This window comes from Python bivittatus, unplaced genomic scaffold (genome assembly GCF_059951505.1).
Source record: "Python bivittatus isolate LINGU-HERP-01145 unplaced genomic scaffold, Pbiv_v1 ctg000980_np1212, whole genome shotgun sequence".
In the NCBI taxonomy this organism is placed as follows: Eukaryota; Metazoa; Chordata; class Lepidosauria; order Squamata; family Pythonidae; genus Python; species Python bivittatus.
Genome location: NW_028277125.1, coordinates 9,276,687 through 9,300,331, shown reverse-complemented (window position 1 = coordinate 9,300,331; position 23,645 = coordinate 9,276,687). Strand labels below are relative to the sequence as shown.

Sequence of the window (23,645 nt, the reverse complement as noted above, 5' to 3'; positions counted from 1 at the left end):
CCATATTTCTGTAGATATTCCATTAATACCTGTAACCTTCTAACTTGGTAATGACTGGAGCGCTGTTCTAACTTCATCTTCTAGTCCTAGAGGTTCTTATAAGTAAGGCAGCTCAGGAGGTGACATGTGGGTGGGTCCAGGCATTGGTGAATTCATCCTTGAGAGAGGGAGTGTTTCCAGTGGCCTTTAAAAAGGCACTGGTACACCTCCTTCTCAAGAAACCATCACTGGATCCCACCATACTGGACAACTTTCATCCAGTCTCCCACCTTCCCTTTTTAGGGAAGGTGGTTGAGAAGGTGGTGGCGTTACAGCTTCATAGGATCGTGGATGAAACAGATTATCTGGACCCTTTCCAGTTGGGTTTCAGGCCTGGATTTGGGACTGAAAAGCATTGGTCACACTCTTGGATGATCTCTGGCAGGAGCGGGATGGGGGTAGTGCATCTATCCTTGCTCTTCTTGACCTCTCAGCGGCTTTCGATACCATCAACCATGGTATCCTTTTGGGTCAGCTTGGGGAGTTGGGGGTGGATGGCACAGTTTTGTGCTGGTTCACCTCCTTCCTCCAAGGCCGGTCCCAATCAGTGTTGATAGGGAGTGAGAGGTCCAGCCCTCAGCCCCTCCTTTGTGGGGTCCTACAGAGTTCAGTACTTTCCCTGCTCCTTTTTAACATCTACATGAAACTACTGAGTGAGATCATCCACCACCATGGGATGAGGTATCATCTATATGCAGATGACACCCAGTTATACATCTCCATCTCAGGTGATTTGAGTGATGCTGTGGCTACCCTTTCGTGGTGCCTAGAGGCTGTGGGGGTCTGGATGGGGAACAACTGGCTTCAGCTGAACCCTGGTAAGACGGAGTGGCTGTGGGTTGGGGGCTCCTCTGTATCTGGAAGTTTACCATCTTTGGTTCTGGATGGGATCTCACTACCCCAGACAGACCTGATGTGTAACCTGGGGGTCCTCTTGGACTCACGACTCCTGCTCAAAGAGCAGGTGGCAGTTGTAGCCAGGAGGGCCTTTGCTCCACTATGTGTTGTGCACCAGTTACGCCCTGTTTTGGATCGGGAGTCCCTCCAGTCAGTCACTCAGACCCTAGTCATCTCCCGTATAGACTATTGCAATGCGCTCTACATGGGGCTACCCTTGAAAAGTATCCGTAAGCTGCAGTTGGTTCAAAACGCAGCTGCGCGGGCAATTTTAGGTTGCCCCAAAGATGGCACATGTTACAACTTTGCTGCGTGAGCTGCATTGGGTCTTAGTTTGCTTCTGGGTCCAATTCAAGGTGTTGGTTATCACCTTTAAAGCCCTACATGGCATAGGACCGGGTTACCCGAGGGAACATCTCACCCCCATTATATCCACCCATCCCACCCAGTCAGGCAGGGAGGGTATGCTGCGAACCCTGTTGAAGAAAGAATGTTCACTGGCAGGGTCCAGAAAGAGAGCCTTCTCTGCCATGGCCCCTGCCCTATGGAATACTCTCCCCCCAGAGGTGAGGCAGCCGCCAACTCTCTCATTCTTCTGGAAAGCAGTCAAGACCTGGTTCTGCCAACTGGCATGGGGCGAAAAGAGGGGCAACCAACCCTGGGGGTGGCTAGTACCTTGAAGATGCTCCCATATGTTAACATCTTACTGAACATCAACATCTTGGAAGATATTATTTGCGTATGTGTTTGGTTTTTATTCTATTTTATTGTATTTTACATAGTTTTTATTGTATTTTAATTAATATTTATTGCTGTTTTATTGTGAACTGCCCAGAATCACTTTTTTGTGAGATGGGCGGTATCTAAATTTGAAAAATAAATAAATAAATAAATAAATAAATAAATAAATAAAATATTTTCTAAGGTATCTTGGATGCTGACATATCTACCATACAGAATTTCAGTATACTTTTTTCATCTTTGTTTAATCATCTTTGAACCTGTTACTGTCTGTCCAATAGTGTTCTTTAGAATAATGATTCAAGGTTGGAACCTCCTCTTTGGAGATCTTTTGAAAGACTTTCCTTGCTTTTCCATCTTTAGTGTCTTTACAGGTATTGCTTCTTGTCTTTTCTAACAGCTGTCGGAAAGTCTCTGCTAAGTTCTTTCCTGAGATCTTTGTCTTTCTTGACATTGGCTTTTCTTTTTTTCTTGGCACTTTCCACTGTCTTTACTGACATCAGTTTGCTTTTTTCTGTTTCTTGGTCTTTGGCAGTCTCTCTTCATATTCATCCTTAACAACTTCTTAATTTCATTCCAGGGTTCCTCTGATTCCCTATCAATGAGGAGCATGACTTCAAAGTGATTTCTGTTGTTCTCCTTGAAAATGATGGGTATGTGCTCAAGTTAATATTGTGGAAAGTGAATGGCTTTATTCTTCCACTTTAGCTTGATCTGGAACTTCCACTTGAGCAATTTGTGATTGGTTCCACAGTCAGCCCATGGCCACGTCTTTGCTGAGATAGATAGATAGATAGATAGATAGATAGATAGATAGATAGATAGATAGATAGATAGAGCGAGCTCCATATAGATTTCCATATACTGTAGATAAGTGCCATTTTAGTTTTTTGAAGATTTTGTTAGCAATGAATAAATCATTAGATTGGCAGAAATTGATAAGTCGTTATCCTGCTTCACTTCAGTTTCCTAGGCCATATAGTCCACCTCTTCTCATCTTTAGGAAAGCCCTTAAGATCTGGCTCTTCTCCCAGGCATTAGGGGCCAGCTGAGTGGGAGTCTCCCTGAGGTTGTTTTGTTGTGTGCTTGGTCACCATTTTACATTTCACATTTTGTATTTATATATTGCTTCTTTGTTATTAGATGGTTTTCTTTGCTTTTTCTTCTTTTTGATTTATTGTGTGTTTATGTTGTCCACTGCCCACACAGTCTGAGTTGGGAGGCCTTAGAAATGTTGAAATAAATACATACATACATACATACATACATACATACATACTACATTTTCCTTAATATTTCCAACTTTGGCATTCCAGAACCAACCACAAACAGCACGTCTTGCTTGCATGTTCTGTCAATTTCCAATTGAACTTCACCACAAAACGCATCAGCTTTCTCTTCTGCTGCATCAATAGTTGGAGCATAAACTTGGATAATGTTGTATTAAAGAGTTGTCCATGAAGTCTGATTGATATTATTCAATCATTGATTGCATTGTACTGTTCTTCTCTACCCCTCCTGACTATAAAGGCAATGATATTCTATATTTGTTTTTCATATCCTGAGAAGCAAACAGTATGATCTTCTGACTGAAAGTGCCCAGTTCCAGTCCATCTCAAATTGCTGATGTCTAAGATGTAAATGTGTAGTTGATTCACTTCATCCTTCAGTGTGTTGACCTTTCCCATTTTCCCACTGTAATTCTGTTTTTGCACCCTCAGATTTTATTCCATTCTAACTGTTGCTTGCTGGTCACCATAGAAATTCTTCAGTAGAAAGATGAGTTGGCCTAGGACACCCATGTTTTTAAAGGTTATCTACAATTAGTTACAGTCTTTGGGTAACCAGTAAAGCCAAATAGCCATATTTTTGGCACTTCCTTGTCTTTTTCATTATTCATTAGACGTTTGAATGGGATCTTGAGTGGCCCTGCCTCTTCTGAATACATATTGTACATCTGGCACAACTTCTTCCATGTATTACTGAAATCTGGGTTGCAAAATCTTGAGCATTATTTCATTAATATATGAGATCAATGGAATTATTTGACGGTTTGAGCATTCATTAGCGCTGCCCTTTCCTGGTATTGGAATATACCAGGAATATACATTATGTCTTGGTCACTGCTCTGTTTCCCATATCTTAGAAATCTCATGTAACTTTAACTGCACCATCTTATATGATTTTAAACAATTCTGCTGATATTTCCTACAGCATTGGCAAATATAATATTTGGCAATATTTTCTAAGGCGCATTAATTTTCTCCCTCCAGAATGTCTTCCTCTAGTTTAGTGATCCTAACCTTTGTATGTATCATTGGTTTGGGGAACTATTTCTACAATTCTTCCATGTATTCAAACCATCACTTCTTGATGTATTCTTTCCTGAGCAGATAATTGCCTTCTTTGTCTTTCAGTGATGTTCAGTAGGGGTTTCTTTGAACCACTGATTCAATTTGGATTGTTGATTCAATCTGATTTGGTGATTCAAATCAGTTCAGAAAATCACACTAATTTCACCTGACACTTAGGTATCACCTGACACTGAAGGCATCCTTGTTTAATTCCACGTATGCGCTAAAGCAATTATCCAATCTGAAAACTGATTTGGTTCAAGGATTCAACTGAATCACCTTGAACTGAATTTCTGGGTCAAATCTTTGCACAATCCTAGTATATCACAAGTTCTAGAAGAGGTGGTGTGAATTATTTGTTGATCCATCTTTTTAAGACTGTCCTGTGACCCGCATTTTTTAATTAATACCTGGAAGAAAGGATGCTTAGGCAAACTAGCTCTTCCTATTTACTTTCACAAGTGGTGAGATAACAAACTTCCTGCTCTAACCCCAATTAGATAATTATTTCCCTCTTTTGCCTTAGTAGGTACCCAATACCTGCTAGACAATCCTCATTAATATGTAACTCTCCCTTGCTGGTGCCTAAGCTAAACAACTCCAGGAGACAAGAGAGGTTGAAGGGCTATAAAACTTGCCCAATGAAAGCAACCCCTTTGTGAGTTGTTTCCATGGAAGGTCCTCCCTGCCACTTTGATAGGGAGTAAATAAAGGGGCCATTTTAGCAAATCTTTATTAATTATAAGCATTCTGGTATCTTTTCCTATGTATACTTTCTTCAATATCCAACCTGAAAATTCTAAATTAGCTGGCTACAAGACCTAAAGTCTTTCTGGGGTTTGATAAATAAAACCAATGCAACTGTCTCTCAACAATGATAAATGTTCTTCTGTCATGCATGCCGCACTAACTTCTTTGGGGATTACAATATTGTTATACATGGGGCTACCCTTGAAAGCGGTCCAGTATTTCAGTTAGTATGGTTGCATATGTAGCACCAGGACTGAATGATTTCAAACATTACCTCCATCTTTGTTAACTTCTAGTCCTTTTCACACACTGGCTTTGTCCTTTAGGGACTTGCATGGTTTGGAATTTGGGTATTTAAAGGATTGTCTCCACATGTTCCAGCTTAGATCTTGAGATCTTTTCCAGCAGTTCTCCAGATTTGCCCACCAGATCCAGCAAAGAGGAGAGCCATTGGTGGAAGAGGCTTTCTGGCTGGCACATTTTGGAACAATCTCCATCAAGAGGCTTTCCTGACCTCCACATTGCTGTCATTTCAGTACCAGCTGAAAATGCAAACTGTATGCACCAAAGTAATCTCATAGCCTCTTTGTATTGCAGTATCTTTGCCTATAATTCCCAAATGTCTGAATACTGGGCTATCTGATAAGATAGTGGGCATAGAATACTGGCTCTGGGAGAGAGAAAGGAGGAAAACCATAATAGGCTACTGAAGCTACAGCTGTTATAGTACCTTGCTAACTACCTATTGGTAAAAACCAGATCTAAGTTATTATTACAACCTTTGGATTATTGTGACATTTCATTTTTTTTAATGCTTTATATTTCTGAATCTGTAACGTCTGTGATTGTAAAGTAAATTACATTTTTTTTTAAAAAAAATTGTACTGTTTTCAGTGGAGCTTAATACCATGTATTCATGCACACGAGTGGGAATGATCTAACTGCCCCTGTTGGAGAGCATCTAGCTAGAAGAAACTCCATTTAAAGTGTCAGTTAGAGGTTGAGTGAGAATCAGGGTTAAGAGGCTTGGTGAGCTGAGTGGAGTAATGTAAGGAAAATAGAAGAATTAATAGTCTGAACAATAGAGAATCAAGAAGGTCCAAAGTGTAAGAATGAGCTGCTCTCAGTATTGAGAACTGAAGTTCTAGGTCAGAGAGAGACTTAAGGAAATTCTGTATGAATAAACAGGTGGGAGTCAGTTAAATGTGTAACAAGCAAGAAATAGTGCCCAAGAAAACCCTATTATACACGCACATACACACACATACTGAATTACATTGTAAAATCATTACAATCAAGTGAAGTAACCATTTCTGATCTGAGTGCCACATCACATAATCTGAGTGATATCCTGGAGGTCACATTCCAAAAAGACCAAGTATTCACGTTTATATTCATTTTACCGAACTGCATGAAATATGGTGGATTGGGCCCCACTGGCTCCTACAAGGGGATTTCTCAACCCTTCACCCACAACTCTATTGCACCACCTGACAAGTCCTGGGAGAAGCCACCCAGCAATGCTGCCTTCAGCCACTTTTCCGCAGAGAAATCCATCTGTCTATTGAGGAGGAGGTGGCAAGAAGCAATCCTCCTTGAAGGGGAAAAACATATACTAAAACCTTTCTCTAGAACAAGGATCACTCTCTCATTAAAAATTCTGCATCATATACATTTTTAAATTATTTATTGTTTCAATTTTGAGGCCATCTGACTCCATAGCGACTCTGGGCAGCTTACAGATAAAAATTAAAAGGAAACAAAATAGATCTAGAGGGAAAAGAAACCAAAACCCCAGGTCTTAAGCAGTTTGTGAAAATTAGAAGGGTGGGAGCAGTATTAACCTTCAAGGGGATATCGTTCCATAGAACAAGAGCCATCACCGAGAAGGCATACGTCCCAGTCAATAACATACAGTAACACAACTAATGGCAGAATCATTTAGTTAGAAGATTTCTTAGAGATGGTCTAGTACAGCTTTGAAGCACTAGAACATCACTAACAAATGACCATCTAGCCTCTGTTTGAAGACCTTCAATGAAAGAGAACTCCCCACTTCATGTGGCAGCCTCTTCCATTGGCTGACAGACATCTCATACTGTCAGGAATTTCCTTCTGATGTGTAGCCTGAACTGCCTTCCTTATCATTTTAACCCATTAGCTCTGGTCCTGCCTTCTGGAGCAATAGAGAATAAGTGTACTATCTCTTCTGTGGAGTCGTAGGTGCTCTCTGAGCTTGGTTGTTTGCTTGCAGGCATTTCATTAACTGACTAGGGAACATCATCAGTGCTCATGAGGATGAGGTTTGCTCCACACTCACTAGCACTGATTATGTTACCTAGTCGGGTAATGAAATATCTGCCAGCAAATAACCAAGCTCAGAGAGCACCAAGGACTCCATAGTTTAACCCTAAGCTATAGATATTCTCTTCTATTGGAACTATCTCTTCTATATGACAACCCTTCAGACATTTGAGGATTGGTATTATATTTCCTTTTCTATAGCTAAATGTACTCAGATATTTTAATTGTTCCACATAGGCTTAGTTTCTGGACAACCTTGGAACGTCTTTCTCCTCTGAACCTGATCCAATTTATTGTTCTCCATTTTGCCTTGTGGTGCCCAGAACTGGACACAGCACTCAAATGGGATCAGGCCAGGACAGAGAATAGTGGAATAATTACTTCTGGTGATCTAGATTATGTGATCCTTTTTAAAGCACCCCAAGATAGTATTTGCCTGCAATACTAAAGCACTATCAAGATAGCAGCTGCATCCCGTATCTGACTCATAGTTGACAAGGAGCTTAATCTTCTGTCATGGTAAGACCCAGCTCTCTGGAGAAGGCTCTAATGCTGGAAAAGGTGGAAGGAAAGAAGAAGAGAATGACTAGCAGCAAGGTGGATGGACTCAGTTACAGTGGTGATGGGGACGCCTTGGAAGAGCTGAAGAACCAAGTTAGGGATAGATCATCCTGGAGAAAATCTATGTGGCCACTAAGAGCTGACAATGACTTGATGGCATGTGATCAATCAATCACTCAATCAATCAATCATAGTAAATACAGGTAGACCTCAGTTAACGATGGTAATTGGGACTGGAATTTCCATCCCTAAGCAATGCAATTGTAAAGTATGACATCACATGACCACACTGCTTAGCAATGGCAGTTCCAGCAGTCCCCAGTTACCATCATTAAATGAGGACTGTGCAGGTCATTAAGTGAGGACCTCATGTGATCGCAACTTCCAACTTCCTGCTAGCTTTCCCATTGACTTTGCTTGTGGGAAGCTGACAGGGAAGGTCGCAAATCATGATCATGTGACTGTGGGATGCTGCAGTGGTTGGAAATCCAGGCCAGTTGCCAAGTGTCCAGATCACAATTGTGACTGTGGGGTGCTGCAGTGGCTGGAACTTTGAGGACAAGTTGTAACTACCTCTTGTTCAGCACCATCACAAGTTTGAAAGATTGCTGAATGAGTGGTCGTTAAATAAGGACTACCTATATTAAAATTTGAGGACATCTTACAGAGGGACAAGGGGGCATCTCCATGGTACTTATGCAATCTTAGGGCCACAAGTTGTACATCCATGCACTAAAGAGAAGAGACATACAGTAAGTAAATGAATAGAATAGATGAATCCTCATGGAGGATTGTAAGTGAATATGGAAAGCACAACACTTAACTGCATCTTTTAAAGGGACAACATTTGGAAAGTTTGATACATTAAATGTAAGTGATTAATTTCTAAGAAAAAAAGCTCAAAGTCTGCCTTAAACCTGCATCCTCTGATATGGAGGCTTTCTCAGAATTGTTGAAGTGAGAGAGCAGTACTCTACATATTCTCTGAGGTGTTCTTTTTGTTATTCCCACCAATGTCTGAGGGCTTTTATGGGAAACTTAAGGGGTGACACATATTCAACTCTTGACACAGAATGATTAGGGTTACTTCCTGACCAAACTTACATTGCTTTGAAAATAAGAAATTGGAAAAAGAGAAGATTTATTTAACAAGTTGAAAGAATAAGATTCTGCCCTTATCTTCAAAATGGAAACACTAATTGTGGTTAATCACAATTAGAAGATCTCTAAGTATATCATAGAAATCTAAAGGTAAAAAATGTTGGCTCTTCGAGGTAGTCCAGAGAAGAAGCACCAACCATGAGTATTAACACTACTTTTATTGTAAGGTTATATTAACAGAATAAGTCTGAAAGTATATCTTTCCCCCCTCAAACTCGGGAGGGTCCCTTCTGAGATGTTTGCCACACCCCCATTCCTTCTACAGGCTCAGTGCCTCTTATCTGACTGTTGCCTAGTCTGTGAGTCCTCCTCCTCCTCCCCCTCCTGTCTCTCAAAGAAATTCTCACAGATCATTACAGAAGGGATCCTGGAGGTCTTCTAGTTCAACCTCTTACCCAGGTCAGGAGTCCTCAGACTGTCCCAGACAAATGGCTGTCTAACCATTGCTTGAAAACTTCCAAAGGTGAAGCACCTATCACCCTAGGAAGCAGACCGTTCCATTGCTTAACAGTTCTCAGAGTCGGGAAATCCCTGCCTCTTCTGAGTTTGGACCTCCCTCTATAAAGCTTCTGTCTAATGGGTCTTGTCATCCCTCAAGAGTTATGGAAAATAAATCCACCTTCTTCCTTGGGACAATCCATCTTTGTCACTCTGCTCTGCACTTTTTCTAGTTCCTATATCTGTTAACCTGGGTGTGGAGACTTGCCTGGAATAAATCCCATTACGTTTTTGGGACTTTCTTCCAAGTAAATACAAATTAGGTTGTGATGCCTTTTGTTTCAAGAATCACTTAGCAGTGGTTCCTCTCCCTGACCTATTAGCTATAGCTGAAAGTTTAGCTAACAATGAGTCTATTTCTTGCTGACAGGATTCATGTCTGTGTGTAAATAATATGGATTAGAAAATCTCAAGGTTCTTGATGTGTTACGTATGAAAATCCTCTAACAGCTCACAATTGATTTGACAATTGCACAGTAAACCTCTAATTTGGAATCATTTTTTTTAAGTAGAACTAAATGCTTAAGTTCTAGAAGGGTTTGACCAGTATCTGAAGGACATATGCCTATAATGGTTATTTCTCATTTCTGTCTTGTTAACAAGAGTATAAATAAGAGAGGCTTCAGTAATTGGCTCAGAGTTGCCAATGAATTAATTAACTTCAGTCTATTTTACCTAACCTTTAATAATAAGAGTCTTTCTCGCTCTGTGTCTCCTCCCCCCCCATTTTTTTTTTTTTTTGAACTAGCAATATACCTGACAGGCTGAAAAAATAGACATACAGCCCAGCTCTTGAAAATTAATGAGAAATGAGGAAAGAATCAATGTACATTCTGCTTGCTGAGAGCTGACACAAAAAAGACACAATAAACCATGAACAAACACAGTCAGTTTAAAAAAATAGGTTAGGAAAAGTGGGCAAATTCAATTATAGAAGTAATTAGAAGATATAGGGCAAAGCTGCCATTTGGGACTGTGCCAGAAGACATGAATTAATACGAATGAATAGAAGGCATCCGTGTAGTAATTAAGAGGCAATTGCCTATGGCAATGAATACCTGAAAACAGGCTGGGCCGGGGGGAGAAACTAATAATTCAGTGATCAAAAATATTTTTGGATGATTAATACAGCAAATTTCCTTTAAAAGACTAATTTCAGAAAAGATACCAAGATAATACCGCCCTCTTTGTTCTTTCCAGCAGTTTTCTGGCTAATTAAATTTCGTAATTTGCAACAGCATTCAAAAACATTAGCTGGAAAGCTTTTCATTGTTTGCCATAACCTCGCTCAAATCAATAACTTAAGATGGGGGTTGTGCCGGTATTAAGAAGTGGCAGCTTTTTGTCAGCTCTTGAGTGTAAGTTACCAATAACTTAAATATCTCCCTCCTGTTCTTCCTGAGTGGTGGCAAATTCACAGCCATGACTTTGTTTTGTGAATGACTTTTCAAGTATTGTTGGTTAAAGTTATATGGTGACTGTTTATGCTACATCATTACTCTTAACGAAGGAAGAGATAGTAATGCCACTTTACTCTTAGGTAGCTTTGTGTAGGATTTCTTCTTTTAGGGTATGTTGTCTTTTATATAACAAGGATATTGTTATATAGTGACATAGTTTATATTTAATACAGTTAGATTGCTATTCTTATACAGGTAATCCCTGGTTAAGAACTTCCGGTTTATGGATGACCCATAGTTAAGAACAGAGCCTACTGTAGCAAAATTCGAGTTAAATACTCAATGATTCAAGTTAAATACACAATGGTTCAAGTTCATTACACAATACTACTTCTACAGTATTATACAATAATACTGTTCTGACTTACGTGCATATTGACTTAAGGGCAGATCTTGGGAACGGAACTCGTTCTTAAACTGGGGACTACCTGTATATATTATACTGTATATAATATTGCATATTCATGTGTAATGCTTTTCTAGAAATGTTAATTTTTAAAGTTCAATGATATCTCTCTGTCTTTCTAACTTTTCATTGGATAGAACCCAAATGTATTTCAGTAACAGACAAAGCTGCTATACAGTATGTATTCTTGAAGAAAACTTAGTCTGCTTGATGTCTGCTTCTAGTTCTTATTTCGTAAATGAAACCCTTAAGGTCACTGGAGGAACAACCTAGAAAATGTTTTTGCACTCACCCCCAGCCCCGGACAGCAATAAAATAAAATTTGTTACATCCCAAAGGTCAATGCACAAGTTATTTTTGAATAATAAAAGACAGTGAAGAGTTGTGGGTTGGGGTTTTTTTTGTTTTTTGTTTTGTATTTTCAAGTGTCCCTTCCGTATATACACACACCTTCACAGCAGGTAGCAACACTTTGTTGACTTTGCTGATCTTGAAAAGGTTAAGCAGGATCGGACCTGGTTGGTGGTTGAATGGGAGACCTCCAAGAAAACATAGAATCATGCGATTGGAAGAGATCATGAAGATCTTCTGGTCCAGCTCCCTGGCACTTGCAGGAATCCTCAGACCATCCAAGTAGCTATCCAATCTCTTCTGAAAATCTCCAGTGATGGAGCACCCATGACTCCAGGAGGTTGTTCCACTGCTTAATAGCATTCACAATCAGGAAATTACTCCTAATTTCAAGTTTGGATTTCTCTCAAGCTTCCATTCACTGGTTCTTATCCTAGTCCTACCCTTGGGTACTATGGAAAATAAATCCACAGCCTCTGCCCTGTGACATCTCTTCATGCATTAGAAGGCTGCTATCCCCTTGGTCTTCTCTCCTTTAGGCTAAACGTACCAAGTTCTTTTAACCACTTTTTATAGGATTTAGCCTCCAAGCCCCTCACCATCTTTGTTGCTCTTCTCTGCATTCTTTCCAGTTCTTCAGTATCCTTCTTATATTCTGGTGACCAGAAATCCCCAGGCTATAGACTGTTATGGCTCCCAAGCTTGGAAATTCTCTTCTTCTGAAAGTTTGACAACCTCTTTTCACATGATGTTCTGCAAGGTAATTAAAACAGGCCTACCCCACTGCGCTTTTAGCTGAAGTTAACTTTTAGTAACTTCCATCTTGGGGCATGTTGTTTTTATTGAGGTAGATTACAACAACTGTAAATAAATAGTAAGTAAATAAGTAGTGTGTGTATGTGTACAGTATGTGTGTATCTTGAACATCCTGAGAAATAGCATAGCACTTCCATATTGTGCTAGGAGTTGTGCTCAACTGTGGGGTATCTTCACCTTTGTGTTATATACACTCACATGTTGTTTCATGTAAAATATTATTGATATGTCTGAATCTTGGATTTTGAGCTGTATGAAAATTAATAATTGAAAGCAGGGATGGCTGTGATTGGCAACTACAATAGTCTAATGCTGATGGCAGAGAAGGGCCTGTAACATCCCCTTTTCTAAAGCCAGAGATTTTTAAAAAGGTGATGTTTTTGGACTCAGCTCTGCCAGGAAATATATGGAATTCCTCTAGCTGTGTTTCAGAAAACGTAGACAAGTTTAATTGATACAATGAAAGCCCATTTCCCTACCCCGAATGCAATGGCCGGTAATAAAATAATCCTAAAACTGAATGGATAATTCAAAGATCAGAGCATTCTTTGACAAATCAGAATATCCCCGATGCTGTCTGTGTCTCCTTCCCCTTCCGAGACTTAAAAAAATTATATTGCAAGCAATAAAAGAGACCATGTTTAGAACAGATAAATAGCTAATTTAAATTCCTCCTGAGTTAGGGGTCTGAGTCAGGGATCTGGGAACAAGCCAACAGGTTGACCATCCCATCATGGCTCTTATTCACCAATTCCAGTATGTTTCTATTTGGAGCTTGCTGGAGTTTGCCTGCTTCCCAGTCTGGAAAACAGCCAATCTGAGAAACTGGCAATGAGGGAAAGGTGGTAATTTGCTGTCAAATTCTCTGCTGTCTCTGATCTCAAGCAGGGAAAAAAGGGCAATTTAATGCTGCCCCCAGAAGCCACAGAATTATATCTGTGAATTCCTCACTAATTCTTCTGTGTCCTTATCTAAGCCTTGGAATGACTCCGTTTTTGGAAAGGATAACGTAAGATCTTTTAAGGAGTTCAATAAGATATTAAGGTTTTTTTCAATTATTACTGTTGAAGGACATACTAGATTTTTTTCATCTAAATTATGATTGTCATAGGGTGATGGGGATTTAATTTTCATGAGTTTCAGTTTTATCCCTGGGCATACATTTTGACTTTTATCTCTTTATGGAGATAAAACACAACCAAGTTTAAAAAAAAAAAAAGCAACCTATTATGGATCAAATTAGAAAAGGACTTGGCTCCATTTTTAACTGTTCTATTGCCCATAACTGCAAAATGGCAATATGTTCAATTAAAGTGTGGGATATGACCAGGCCAAAGCACTCATCAAACAGCGTATAGCAGACACAGAGTGCCAATTGGATCTAGCCAGGTCCTCAACCTTTATTGCCAGTGAATCCAACAGCTATTCTGCCTCCCCTATGACATACTTAATTAAACTTGAAGTACCTAACCACCAAAGGGCCTTTACTCTGGCACGATGGCCCTTCCTTCAGCTGTCCTTGAAGGCCAATACAGGAAGATCCCTTACCTGGAAAGACAATGCCCTTGTGACTCTGGACACACAGAGACAACAGAGCATGTGCTTCTCCAGTGCCTGTCCTCCAGAAACATTCATACCAGACTCATCTCACCATTATTGCACTAATACCCAGGGCGCACAGGACAATTCTACACCTCCCTGCTGCTTTCAGATACCAACCCTGTTACAACATATAATGTCTGCACAACTGCGATTAAAATTTGTCAGATGATGACCTGTGCCATAAACTAGTCTTCATGAGTATCTACTTCGTCATACTAGAGTGCTCTGTAATTTGATAGATATAGTCTGCCACATACTAACCTTTATGCTCCCCTACACCCATCTAATGCTCCTACTTGTCCTTTTAGATTCCTTTTAGATATATACTTTCTATTTTATATCTTTTAGCTTTTTATTATTTAGACTCTGATGTATTTTCTGTGCTTTTTAATTGATTGTACCTCACCCCCCTTATGCTGGTCTTTGACTGTAATAAAGATTTGTATTGTATTATTCAGTTAAAACGTATTTTGAGTTACAATTTGGTCCAGGGGTGTTAGCAGCATCTAAAACTACAGAGCTATTTGTATGAGTTTGGGATGAATTTAACAATCAATTATGCCCATCTTGATAATACTCTTTAGTTGCAAGAACTAAAGTTGCTGAGAATCAGGCAGATTATTATTATTATTATTATTATTATTATCATCATCATCATCATCATCATCATCTCTGAAATAAAGAGTAGGAATATCCCACATCCCTCATATTAACAAATCAATGGTTAAGGGTTTTACAGAATATTAAGTATGTGTCTTATGATCTTAACATAATTCAACAAAATATTGTCTTTCATCTTTACTGGACACCCTAGAGAATGTTTTAAAAAGATTGATTGGCAACGTTATTATGTCGTAAGTGTAAACTGGGTGATGGGGCACTTGCTTACATGATATGCAGTTGTTCCACTGTTGCCCTGTTTTGTATTCCTAAACTTATTAATAGGATGTTGCAAAATCAACATGGTTTAAAGTTGTGAATGTGGAGTCCTTGGGGTTCTCTGAGCTTGGTTCTTTTCTTGCAAATGTTTCATTACCCGGCTAGGTAACATCTTCAGTGCTTAAATGGGATGGGGTTTGCTCTCTATTTATGTGCTGTGGCCTGCCTTGCCAGTGCTGGTGGGGGTGAGGGTTTTGTTTTTCTCCTCTGGCAGTTCTTTGATTGGCATGTGTTTGCTGCTTGATTGTGTGCCTGGTGCACAGTGCAACCCTGAGCTACACATATTCACCTCTAAAGTTGTGAATATGCTTCTGAATTATATGCCTACAATTTGGCATTTATCATATGAAGAATTATGGATATATAAAGTATGGGTGCAGCAAAGAAAGATTGTTCTTTCATGTTGGAAAGACATTGTGACCTCAAATTACAATCTTTAATGAGATGTGATTGTGTGATTTTTTTAGCTGCTTTTCTACTGATCAATATTATTCCATATAGTCAAGATTGAACAATCTGTTTGAAAAATTGTGCTATGATTTTTTCCTATGTTGTTTTGTGTGTGTGTTTTCCCTTTCTTGTTTTTGTTTTTAGCTGTATTTTTCTCTTCTTTTCTGTATACTAAAGCATAAAAAATTTAAAATAATGAAAAATCCAAATAGAAGTAGCTGGCAATTTTTAAAATTATATCATTAATGTAATGGATTCTACTGAATTCTGTAATTTACCTCTCACTAGTTAGTGATCATAATAAAGATTGAATTACAGCAAAATAAAAATAATATATTGAAAGGCTTCCGAATTCAATGTGATAAGAAGAATCAGGTACACAGAAAGATGATGAGGTCTGCTTCTCAGTAGCTTTCAAGGAAAGATTGGATTGCCATAGGACAATTAGAAATATTTTTGGTGTTCTCTCTTGGGATAAGGTTGGAATATATTATGTTGTTGTTGTTGTTTAGTCGTTAAGTCGTGTCCGACTCTTCGTGACCCCATGAACCATATTGCGCCAGGCCTTCCTGTCCTTCACTGCCTCCCTGAGTTTGCTCAGTTTCATGCTCATTGCTTCAGTGATGCTCTCTAACCATCTCATCCTCTGCCGTCCTCTTCTCCTTTTGCCTTCCATCTTTCCCAGCATCAGGGTCTTCTCCAAAGAGATCTCTCTTCGCATTAGGTGGCCAAAATATCTGAGCTTGAGCTTCATTATCGATCCTTCCAATGAGCAATCAGGGTTGATTTCCTTTAAGATTGACTGGTTTGACCTCCTAGCAGTCCAGGGGACTCTTAAGAGTCTTCTCCAGCACCACAGTTCAAAGGCATCAATTCTTCGGGGCTCAGCCTTCTTTATGGTCCACCTCTCACAGCCATACATTACTACTGGAAAAACCATAGCTTTGACTATGCGGATCTTTGTCGGCAAGGTGACGTCTCTGCTTTTTAATATGCTATCTAGGCTTGCCATAGCTTTCCTCCCAAGGAGCAAGCGTCTTTTAATTTCATGGCTGCAGTCTCCGTCTGCGGTGATCTTGGAGCCCAAATAAATGAAGTCTGTTACTGCTTCCATTTCTACCCCTTCTATTTGCCAGGAATTGATGGGTCCAGATGCCATGATCTTAGTTTTTTTAATGTTGAGCTTCAAGCCAGCTTTTGCACTCTCCTCTTTCACCCTCATCAAGAGGCTCTTTAGTTCTTCTTCACTTTCTGCCATGAGGGTGGTATCGTCCGCATATCTGAGGTTGTTGATGATTCTCCCTGCAATCTTAATTCCACCTTGTGATTCTTCCAGCCTGGCATTTCTCATGATGTACTCTGCATATAGGTTAAATAAGCAGGGTGACAGTATACAGCCTTGTCATACACCTTTCCCTATTTTGAACCAATCGGTTGTTCCATGACCGGTTCTAACTGTTGCTTCTTGGCCCGCATACAGATTTCTCAGGAGACAGGTAAGGTGGTCTGGTATTCCCATCTCTTTAAGAATTTGCCACAGTTTGTTGTGATCCACACAATCAAAGGCTTTTGCATAGTCAATGAAGCAGAAGTAGATATTTTTCTGGAACTCTCGTGCTTTCTCCATGATCCAGCGAATGTTGGCGATTTGATCTCTAGTTCCTCTGCCTCTTCGAAACCCAGCTTGTACATCCGGTAGTTCTCGGTTCATGTATTGCTGAAGCCTAGCTTGTAGGATTTTGAGCATAACCTTGCTAGCATGTGAAATGAGTGCAATTGTGCGATAGTTTGAGCATTCTTTGGCGTTGCCCTTCTTTGGAATTGGAACGTAAACTGACCTTTTCCAATCCCGTGGCCACTGTTGCGTTTTCCAAACTTGCTGGCATATTGAGTGCAGCACTTTAACAGCATCGTCTTTTAGTATTTTAAATAACTCAGCTGGAATACTGTCATCTCCACTAGCTTTGTTGTTAGCAATGCTTCCTAAGGCCCACTTGACTTCACTCTCTAGGATGTCTGGCTCAAGGTCAGTGATCACACCAGCATGGACATCAGGGACGTTAAGATCTTTCTTGTATAGTTCTTCTGTGTATTCTTGCCACCTCTTCTTAATCTCTTCTGCTTCTGTTAGGTCCCTGCCTTTTTTGTCCTTTATCATGCCCATCTTTGCACTAAATGTTCCTTTCATATCTCCAATTTTCTTGTAGAGATCTCTAGTCTTCCCCATTCTATTGTTTTCCTCAATTTCTTTGCATTGTTCATTTAAGAAGGCCTTTTTATCTCTCCTTGCTATTCTCTGGAAATCTGCATTCAGTTGCTTATATCTTTCCCTTTCACCCTTGCTTTTCGCATTCCTTCTTTCCACAGCTATTTGTAAAGCCTCATCAGACAGCCATTTTGCTTTCTTGCATTTCGTTTTCTTTGGGATGGTTTTAGTTGCTGCCTCCTGTACAATGTTACGGACCTCCGTCCATAGTTCTTCAGGCACTCTGTCTACCAAATCTAATCCTCTAAATCTATTCATCACCTTCACTGTGTACTCACAAGGAATATGATCTAAGTCATACCTGAGTGGTCTAGTGGTTTTCCCTACGTTCTTCAATTTAAGCCTAAATTTTGCAGTAAGAAGCTCATGATCTGAGCCACAGTCAGCTCCTGGTCTTGTTTTTGCTGTCTGTATAGAGCTTCTCCATCTTTGGCTGCAAAGCATATAATCAATCTGGTTTCGGTATTGACCATCTGGTGATGTCCATGTGTAGAGTCGTCTCTTGTGTTGTTGGAAAAGAGTGTTTGCTATGACTAGCTTGTTCTCTTGACAGAACTCTATTAGCCTTTGCCCTGCTTCATTTTGTACTCCAAGGCCAAACTTGCCTGTTATTCCGATTACTCCTTGACTTCCTACTTTAGCATTCCAATCCCCTATGATGAAAAGGACATCTTTTTGGTGCTAGTTCTAGAAGGTGTTGTAGGTCTTCATAGAAGCAGTCAACTTCAGCTTCTTCAGCATCAGTGGTTGGGGCATAGACTTGGATGACTGTGATATTGAATGGTTTGCCTTGGATACGCACTGAGATCATTCTGTCGTTTTTGAGGTTGTACCCCATTACTGCCTTTCCCACTCTCTTATTCACTATGAGTGCAACTCCATTTCTTCTAAGGGTTTCTTGCCCACAGTAGTAGATATAATGGTCACCCGAATTAAATTCACCCATTCCCGTCCATTTCAGTTCGCTGATTCCCAAGATGTCGACGTTCAATCTTGTCATCTCATGTTTGACCACATCCAGCTTGCCTTGGTTCATAGATCTTACATTCCAGGTACCTATACAATATTGTTCTTTACAGCATCGGACCTTCTTTTCGCTTCCAGATACATCCGCAGCTGAAAGTCCTTTCGGCTTTGGCCCAGCCGCTTCACTCTTTCTGGAGCTACTTGGAATTGCCCTCCGCTCTTCCCCAGTAGCATATTGGACACCTTCCGACCTGAGGGGCTCATCTTCCGGCGTCACATCTTTTAGCCTTTTGACATTGTCCATGGGGTTTTCTTGGCAAGGATACTGGAGTGGGTTGCCATTTCCTTCTCCAGTGGACCACATTTTGTCAGAACTCTCTGTCATGACCTGTCCGTCTTGGGTGGCCCTGCACGGTATAGCTCATGGCTTCACTGAGTTACGCAAGCCCTTTCGCCACGACAAGGCAGTGATCCATGAAGGGGGGAATATATTATAGCCTGAGTTATAGTCTGTTTCATAGTAAATTGATTAAACTTCCCTAATAAATCCTAAGAAAAGGTAGAAGTGCTAAATTTAAAAAATAGTTCTTGACAGGTTCAGCACCATCTTTGTGAATTTCCTGCTGGCAGTTCTTAACTGTATATAATTGTCAATGTATAAGTTGTACACTAATCGTTATGTCTCAGTATAGGCTTATAGCTTAATATTCAGAAACCACAGGGGATATTCTGCTCTCCTTCCTTATATGCACTCAACTTAGTAATAATGAACAGGATTAATATGGTAGTATCTTTCTTCTTAGAACCACTTAATATTGCCAAGAAGCAACCTTGAATCTGCCATCTGTATATACCATGGAATCATGGAATTATAAGAGGATGTGTGAGGAATTGAATTCACCCCCTGATCAATTCAAGAATCCAAATTAAAATAAACTTGGCAGAAGATTGTCCAGCCTTTCTTTGAGGACATCCAGTGAGGGCAAGCTCACCACTTTCCTCTGTAACTGGTTTCAGTGTTGCTCTGTATGTACCATTAGGATGTTTTACTTAATATTGAGCCAGAATCTGGCTTTCTGTAACTTTAATTCATTATGTGCCTTGCACTCTGGGGTTAGATAAATCAGGTTTTCACCTTCTTCTGTATGACTTCTCTTCAGGTACTTCAAAATCTATTAAGTCCCCCCAGTCGTCTTTCTCAAGGCTACACATATTCAGTTCTCTCGGAGTCTCCTTGAAAGATTCATTTTCCACTCCCCTGGTCATCCTTGTTTGTTTCATTGCATCTCTTCCACATCTTTCTTAAGGTGTGATATCCAAACCTGGATGTAGTACTGAAGATGGGGCTCTTTTAGATCCATTAAATCTAGCACTTTGTGCAAGAATCAACACAGACTATTCATATCCTAGAGGTATAAAAGACTCCAAGAAAACCCATAGAGAAATAGAAGTTTTGTTTACAATCAATTTCCAATGAGATTGGAAATTATCAATTAGGTGAATCCCAGTGGGAAAAATTTTCCATTGTTATACCAGTGTCTTCTACTTAATCCAATAAGACAGCTTTAATAATGTTTCTTACACATTTTTGATTCCTGAGGGAGTATCATTTAGCTAAATGACCTGTACCTTTAACACATTTTTGTAATTGTTCCTTAGCTGATGCATACTCCTTATCAAACTACATTTGCTTATCCTCAGCTAATTGCCTCCTTTTGATTGAAAATGATTAAAATTTCATCTGCAGAACTCAGCTGTCCATAAGGAAATACTAAATCAGGACAGCTACCTTGTTTACATGGAGGTACATTAGTAGGAAGAATGTCCTTTTTCAGTTATTCAACAGTGATGAAACTGTCTTCATAGTTATACAAAAATGGAGAAACTAATGCATAATTCATCATCCTACTACTATGCCTAGAAATTCTAGCACATTCACCTGTCATAACCACTAGGACATGCATCAGCCATATGATCTGAAGAAAGGATGAAGAAACATTAAGAATATTGCCCTTGGTCCTGATTTTAATCTAGTTTTTAATTGTCCTCAAGGCAGCATACAGCATATTTGAACCAACTGCAAAGTGCAGAATAAAACCCTTCGGACTCTACAAAACAACAAAATCAAATAATGGAAAAGGTCTTTCTTCTCAGCATCTGTCTCTCCAAACATATGAAGAAATTGGAACTGCCAAAGTGAAAACATTGTCTCAAAGGATTAAATGTCATTTTCTACAGAATGGTTATTTATAGAAAATGTACTACTTATCCAGATAATGCCAATATTATGCAGTTATGTATGTCTAGTTTTAGATTTTGTTAATGTCAAAACTCTTGGAACTCTACTTGTTCTTTCCATCTCCTCTCCTGAAAATATATATTTTTTTGGTTGCCATGTTAGCCAGACAAGCTATTGAGGTATATCCTTTGCATTCAGATAAGTCATACCTGGTTATGTGTACAAACTAGTGCTGCATCACAGCATTGTTGAAGAATGTGTCACTTTCCATTTGAACCAGGACATTTCCAATAGTAACGTATGGCTGTGAGAGCTGGACCATAAAGAAGGCTGAGTGCCGAAGAATTGATGCCTTTGAACTGTGGTGCTGGAGAAGACTCTTAAGAGTCCTCTGGACTGCTAGGAGGTCAAACCAGTCAATCTTAAAGGAAATCAATCCTGACTGCTCACTGGAAGGATGGATAATGAAGCTCAAGCTCAGATACTTTGGTCATCTAATGCAAAGAGAGGATTCTTTGGAAAAGACCCTGATGCTGGGAAAGATTGAAGGCAAAAGGAGAAGGGGACAGCAGAGGTTAGATAGCATCACTAAAACAATGAGCATGAAACTGAGCAAACTCAGGGAAGCAGTGAAGGACAGGAAGGCCTGGTGTGATATGGATCATGTGGTCACGAAGAGTCGGACACAACTTAACAACTGAACAACAACAAAATTGTTTTGCCTTCTTTTTTCTCTAAACCTACCATGATGTTGGAGCAGTCTAGGCATATCTGCATGTGATAAGGGCAGTGGGCTTCTATCTGCATAGAACAGAGTCATATATGAAGACCCCATGGCTGCTTATCTATTATCAGATCTCCCATCATGGACTACCATTGTCATTTCAGTGTCTTCTGAAATGGACAGTGGTGATGAAAAAGCTCTGCTATTGTTTGTAGAATCAGTGCCCATTTCAATTTCCAGGGCATTCTGCTGGGGTATTGACAATTTTAGCAGCTTTCTTGTATCACAATCTTCTGCCAGAACCATGCAAGGAGTGACTTGGTTGAGGCCTTCAGTGTTCATTGATCATTATAGGCTGGACCTTTGGCTAAAAAAGAATGTAGTTTTGGAGAAAGCTGTGCCATCTGCTCTCACATTATGAATGTCTTCCTCCCTCAGGAAAAGCTAACCATTCAACCAGTTGTACAAATCACAAAGACCACCATAATAAAGAACTTACTTGCCACAACTGAGGTTCTTTGAATCGTAATCCTTCTATTCACATTATCTGTCTTCTGTCCTTCTCAGTACAGTTATAATATCCCCTGTATAGGACTCAAGAAAAGAGGAAAGAGTAAGAACCTGTCCAGGTCATGTGCAGAATGTAATGGGGGCACAGTTCCCACTAAAATCTGTACACTCTGAAACATTTCAAATGCAGTTTTAGGCAGGCACAGAATCTACAGCATGAATTCACAGATGACTTTTTAAAAAGAATGGAGTTACAAGTGAGTAAGGAGATCTTCTCCTGCTCTCCAAGTTATCCAATCCCATTTTGAGGGACTTTTGTGCAGATTTGCTCATTGGAACTCAGATACTATTATTATTATTATTATTATTATTATTATTATTATTATTATTACTACTACTATACACAACAACATGAAATCACAGCTGCCAGTTCTTTAGCTGGTGTTGGCCTTCATTTGCATTCTAGGTCTCAAGAACCTAGAATGTCATAATGTATCGGCATAGTGTGGCCTTTTGGAATCGACATATGGAAATTTTGTCAATGTGCAGATTTTCTAAGTGTGGTCCAAGGTTTTTTGGAATGGCACCCAGTGTGCCAATAACCACTGGGACCACCATTGCCAGTTTATGCCATAATCTTTAAACTTTGTTGAAAGTGAGGAAGGGTTTTTTTTGTCCATTCCAGCATCTCTGTATGTTAAGATACAATGGGAAGAATATTCTGTAGGTGAGCAGCACACCATTCTTCTTGCCCTCCAAGCTGACCAATATTTGATTGGTCATCTTGATCATTCATCTTGATTTCCCTCCCACTGAAGTTGGACTTTTACTAATGACTTGAACGAAGTAGATGGCTTGTTTATCAAATGCGAAGATAACACAACTTCAGATGGGATACCTAATACTCTAGAATACTTTTAAACTGCATCAACTGAAGTCTGTTTTCTAAATCAACGGACATAATATTTCCATTTTATTCAGCATTGGTCAGATCTCACAGTAATTTAATGAAGTCTAAGAAGACTCTTCAAGATAAAATCAAGTACCTATAATCTCCTTATTGTCAGTCTAAGTTATGCTTGGTAGGAATTCCCGAATAAGTTGAGAAAGGTTAGCCTGTTTTCTTTATAAAAGCACTAATATATGAAGTATCAGCTCTGCCAAAAATAATTAGCTAGATACTGAGATTGCTAATCATATTCCAACCAATCTTCTAGTACAGTTGATAAGCATCAGCCATTTATCTTGAAGCTCCTCAGCTTTATTGTGAAGAATGAAATATATATATATATATATATATATATATATATATATATATATATATGCCCTTCATGGATCACTGCCTTGTCGTGGCGAAAGGGCTTGCGTAACTCAGTGAAGCCATGAGCTATACCGTGCAGGGCCACCCAAGACGGACAGGTCATGACAGAGAGTTCTGACAAAATGTGGTCCACTGGAGAAGGAAATGGCAACCCACTCCAGTATCCTTGCCAAGAAAACCCCATGGACAATGTCAAAAGGCTAAAAGATGTGACGCCGGAAGATGAGCCCCTCAGGTCGGAAGGTGTCCAATATGCTACTGGGGAAGAGCGGAGGGCAATTCCAAGTAGC

The 23,645-nt window shown here is 39.7% G+C and overlaps 1 protein-coding gene across 1 annotated transcript in view; it reads left to right on the top strand.

Annotated features, from left to right (window-relative positions):
• The first annotated feature begins 679 nt into the window (after window positions 1–679).
• LOC148213534 (uncharacterized) overlaps window positions 680–23,645 on the top strand; it is a 48,539-nt gene continuing 25,573 nt past the window's right edge. The window contains exon 1 of the mRNA XM_088132215.1: window positions 680–1,211. Within this exon, the coding sequence (XP_087988341.1) occupies window positions 680–1,211 (532 nt within the window). The remainder of the gene's footprint in view (window positions 1,212–23,645) is intronic.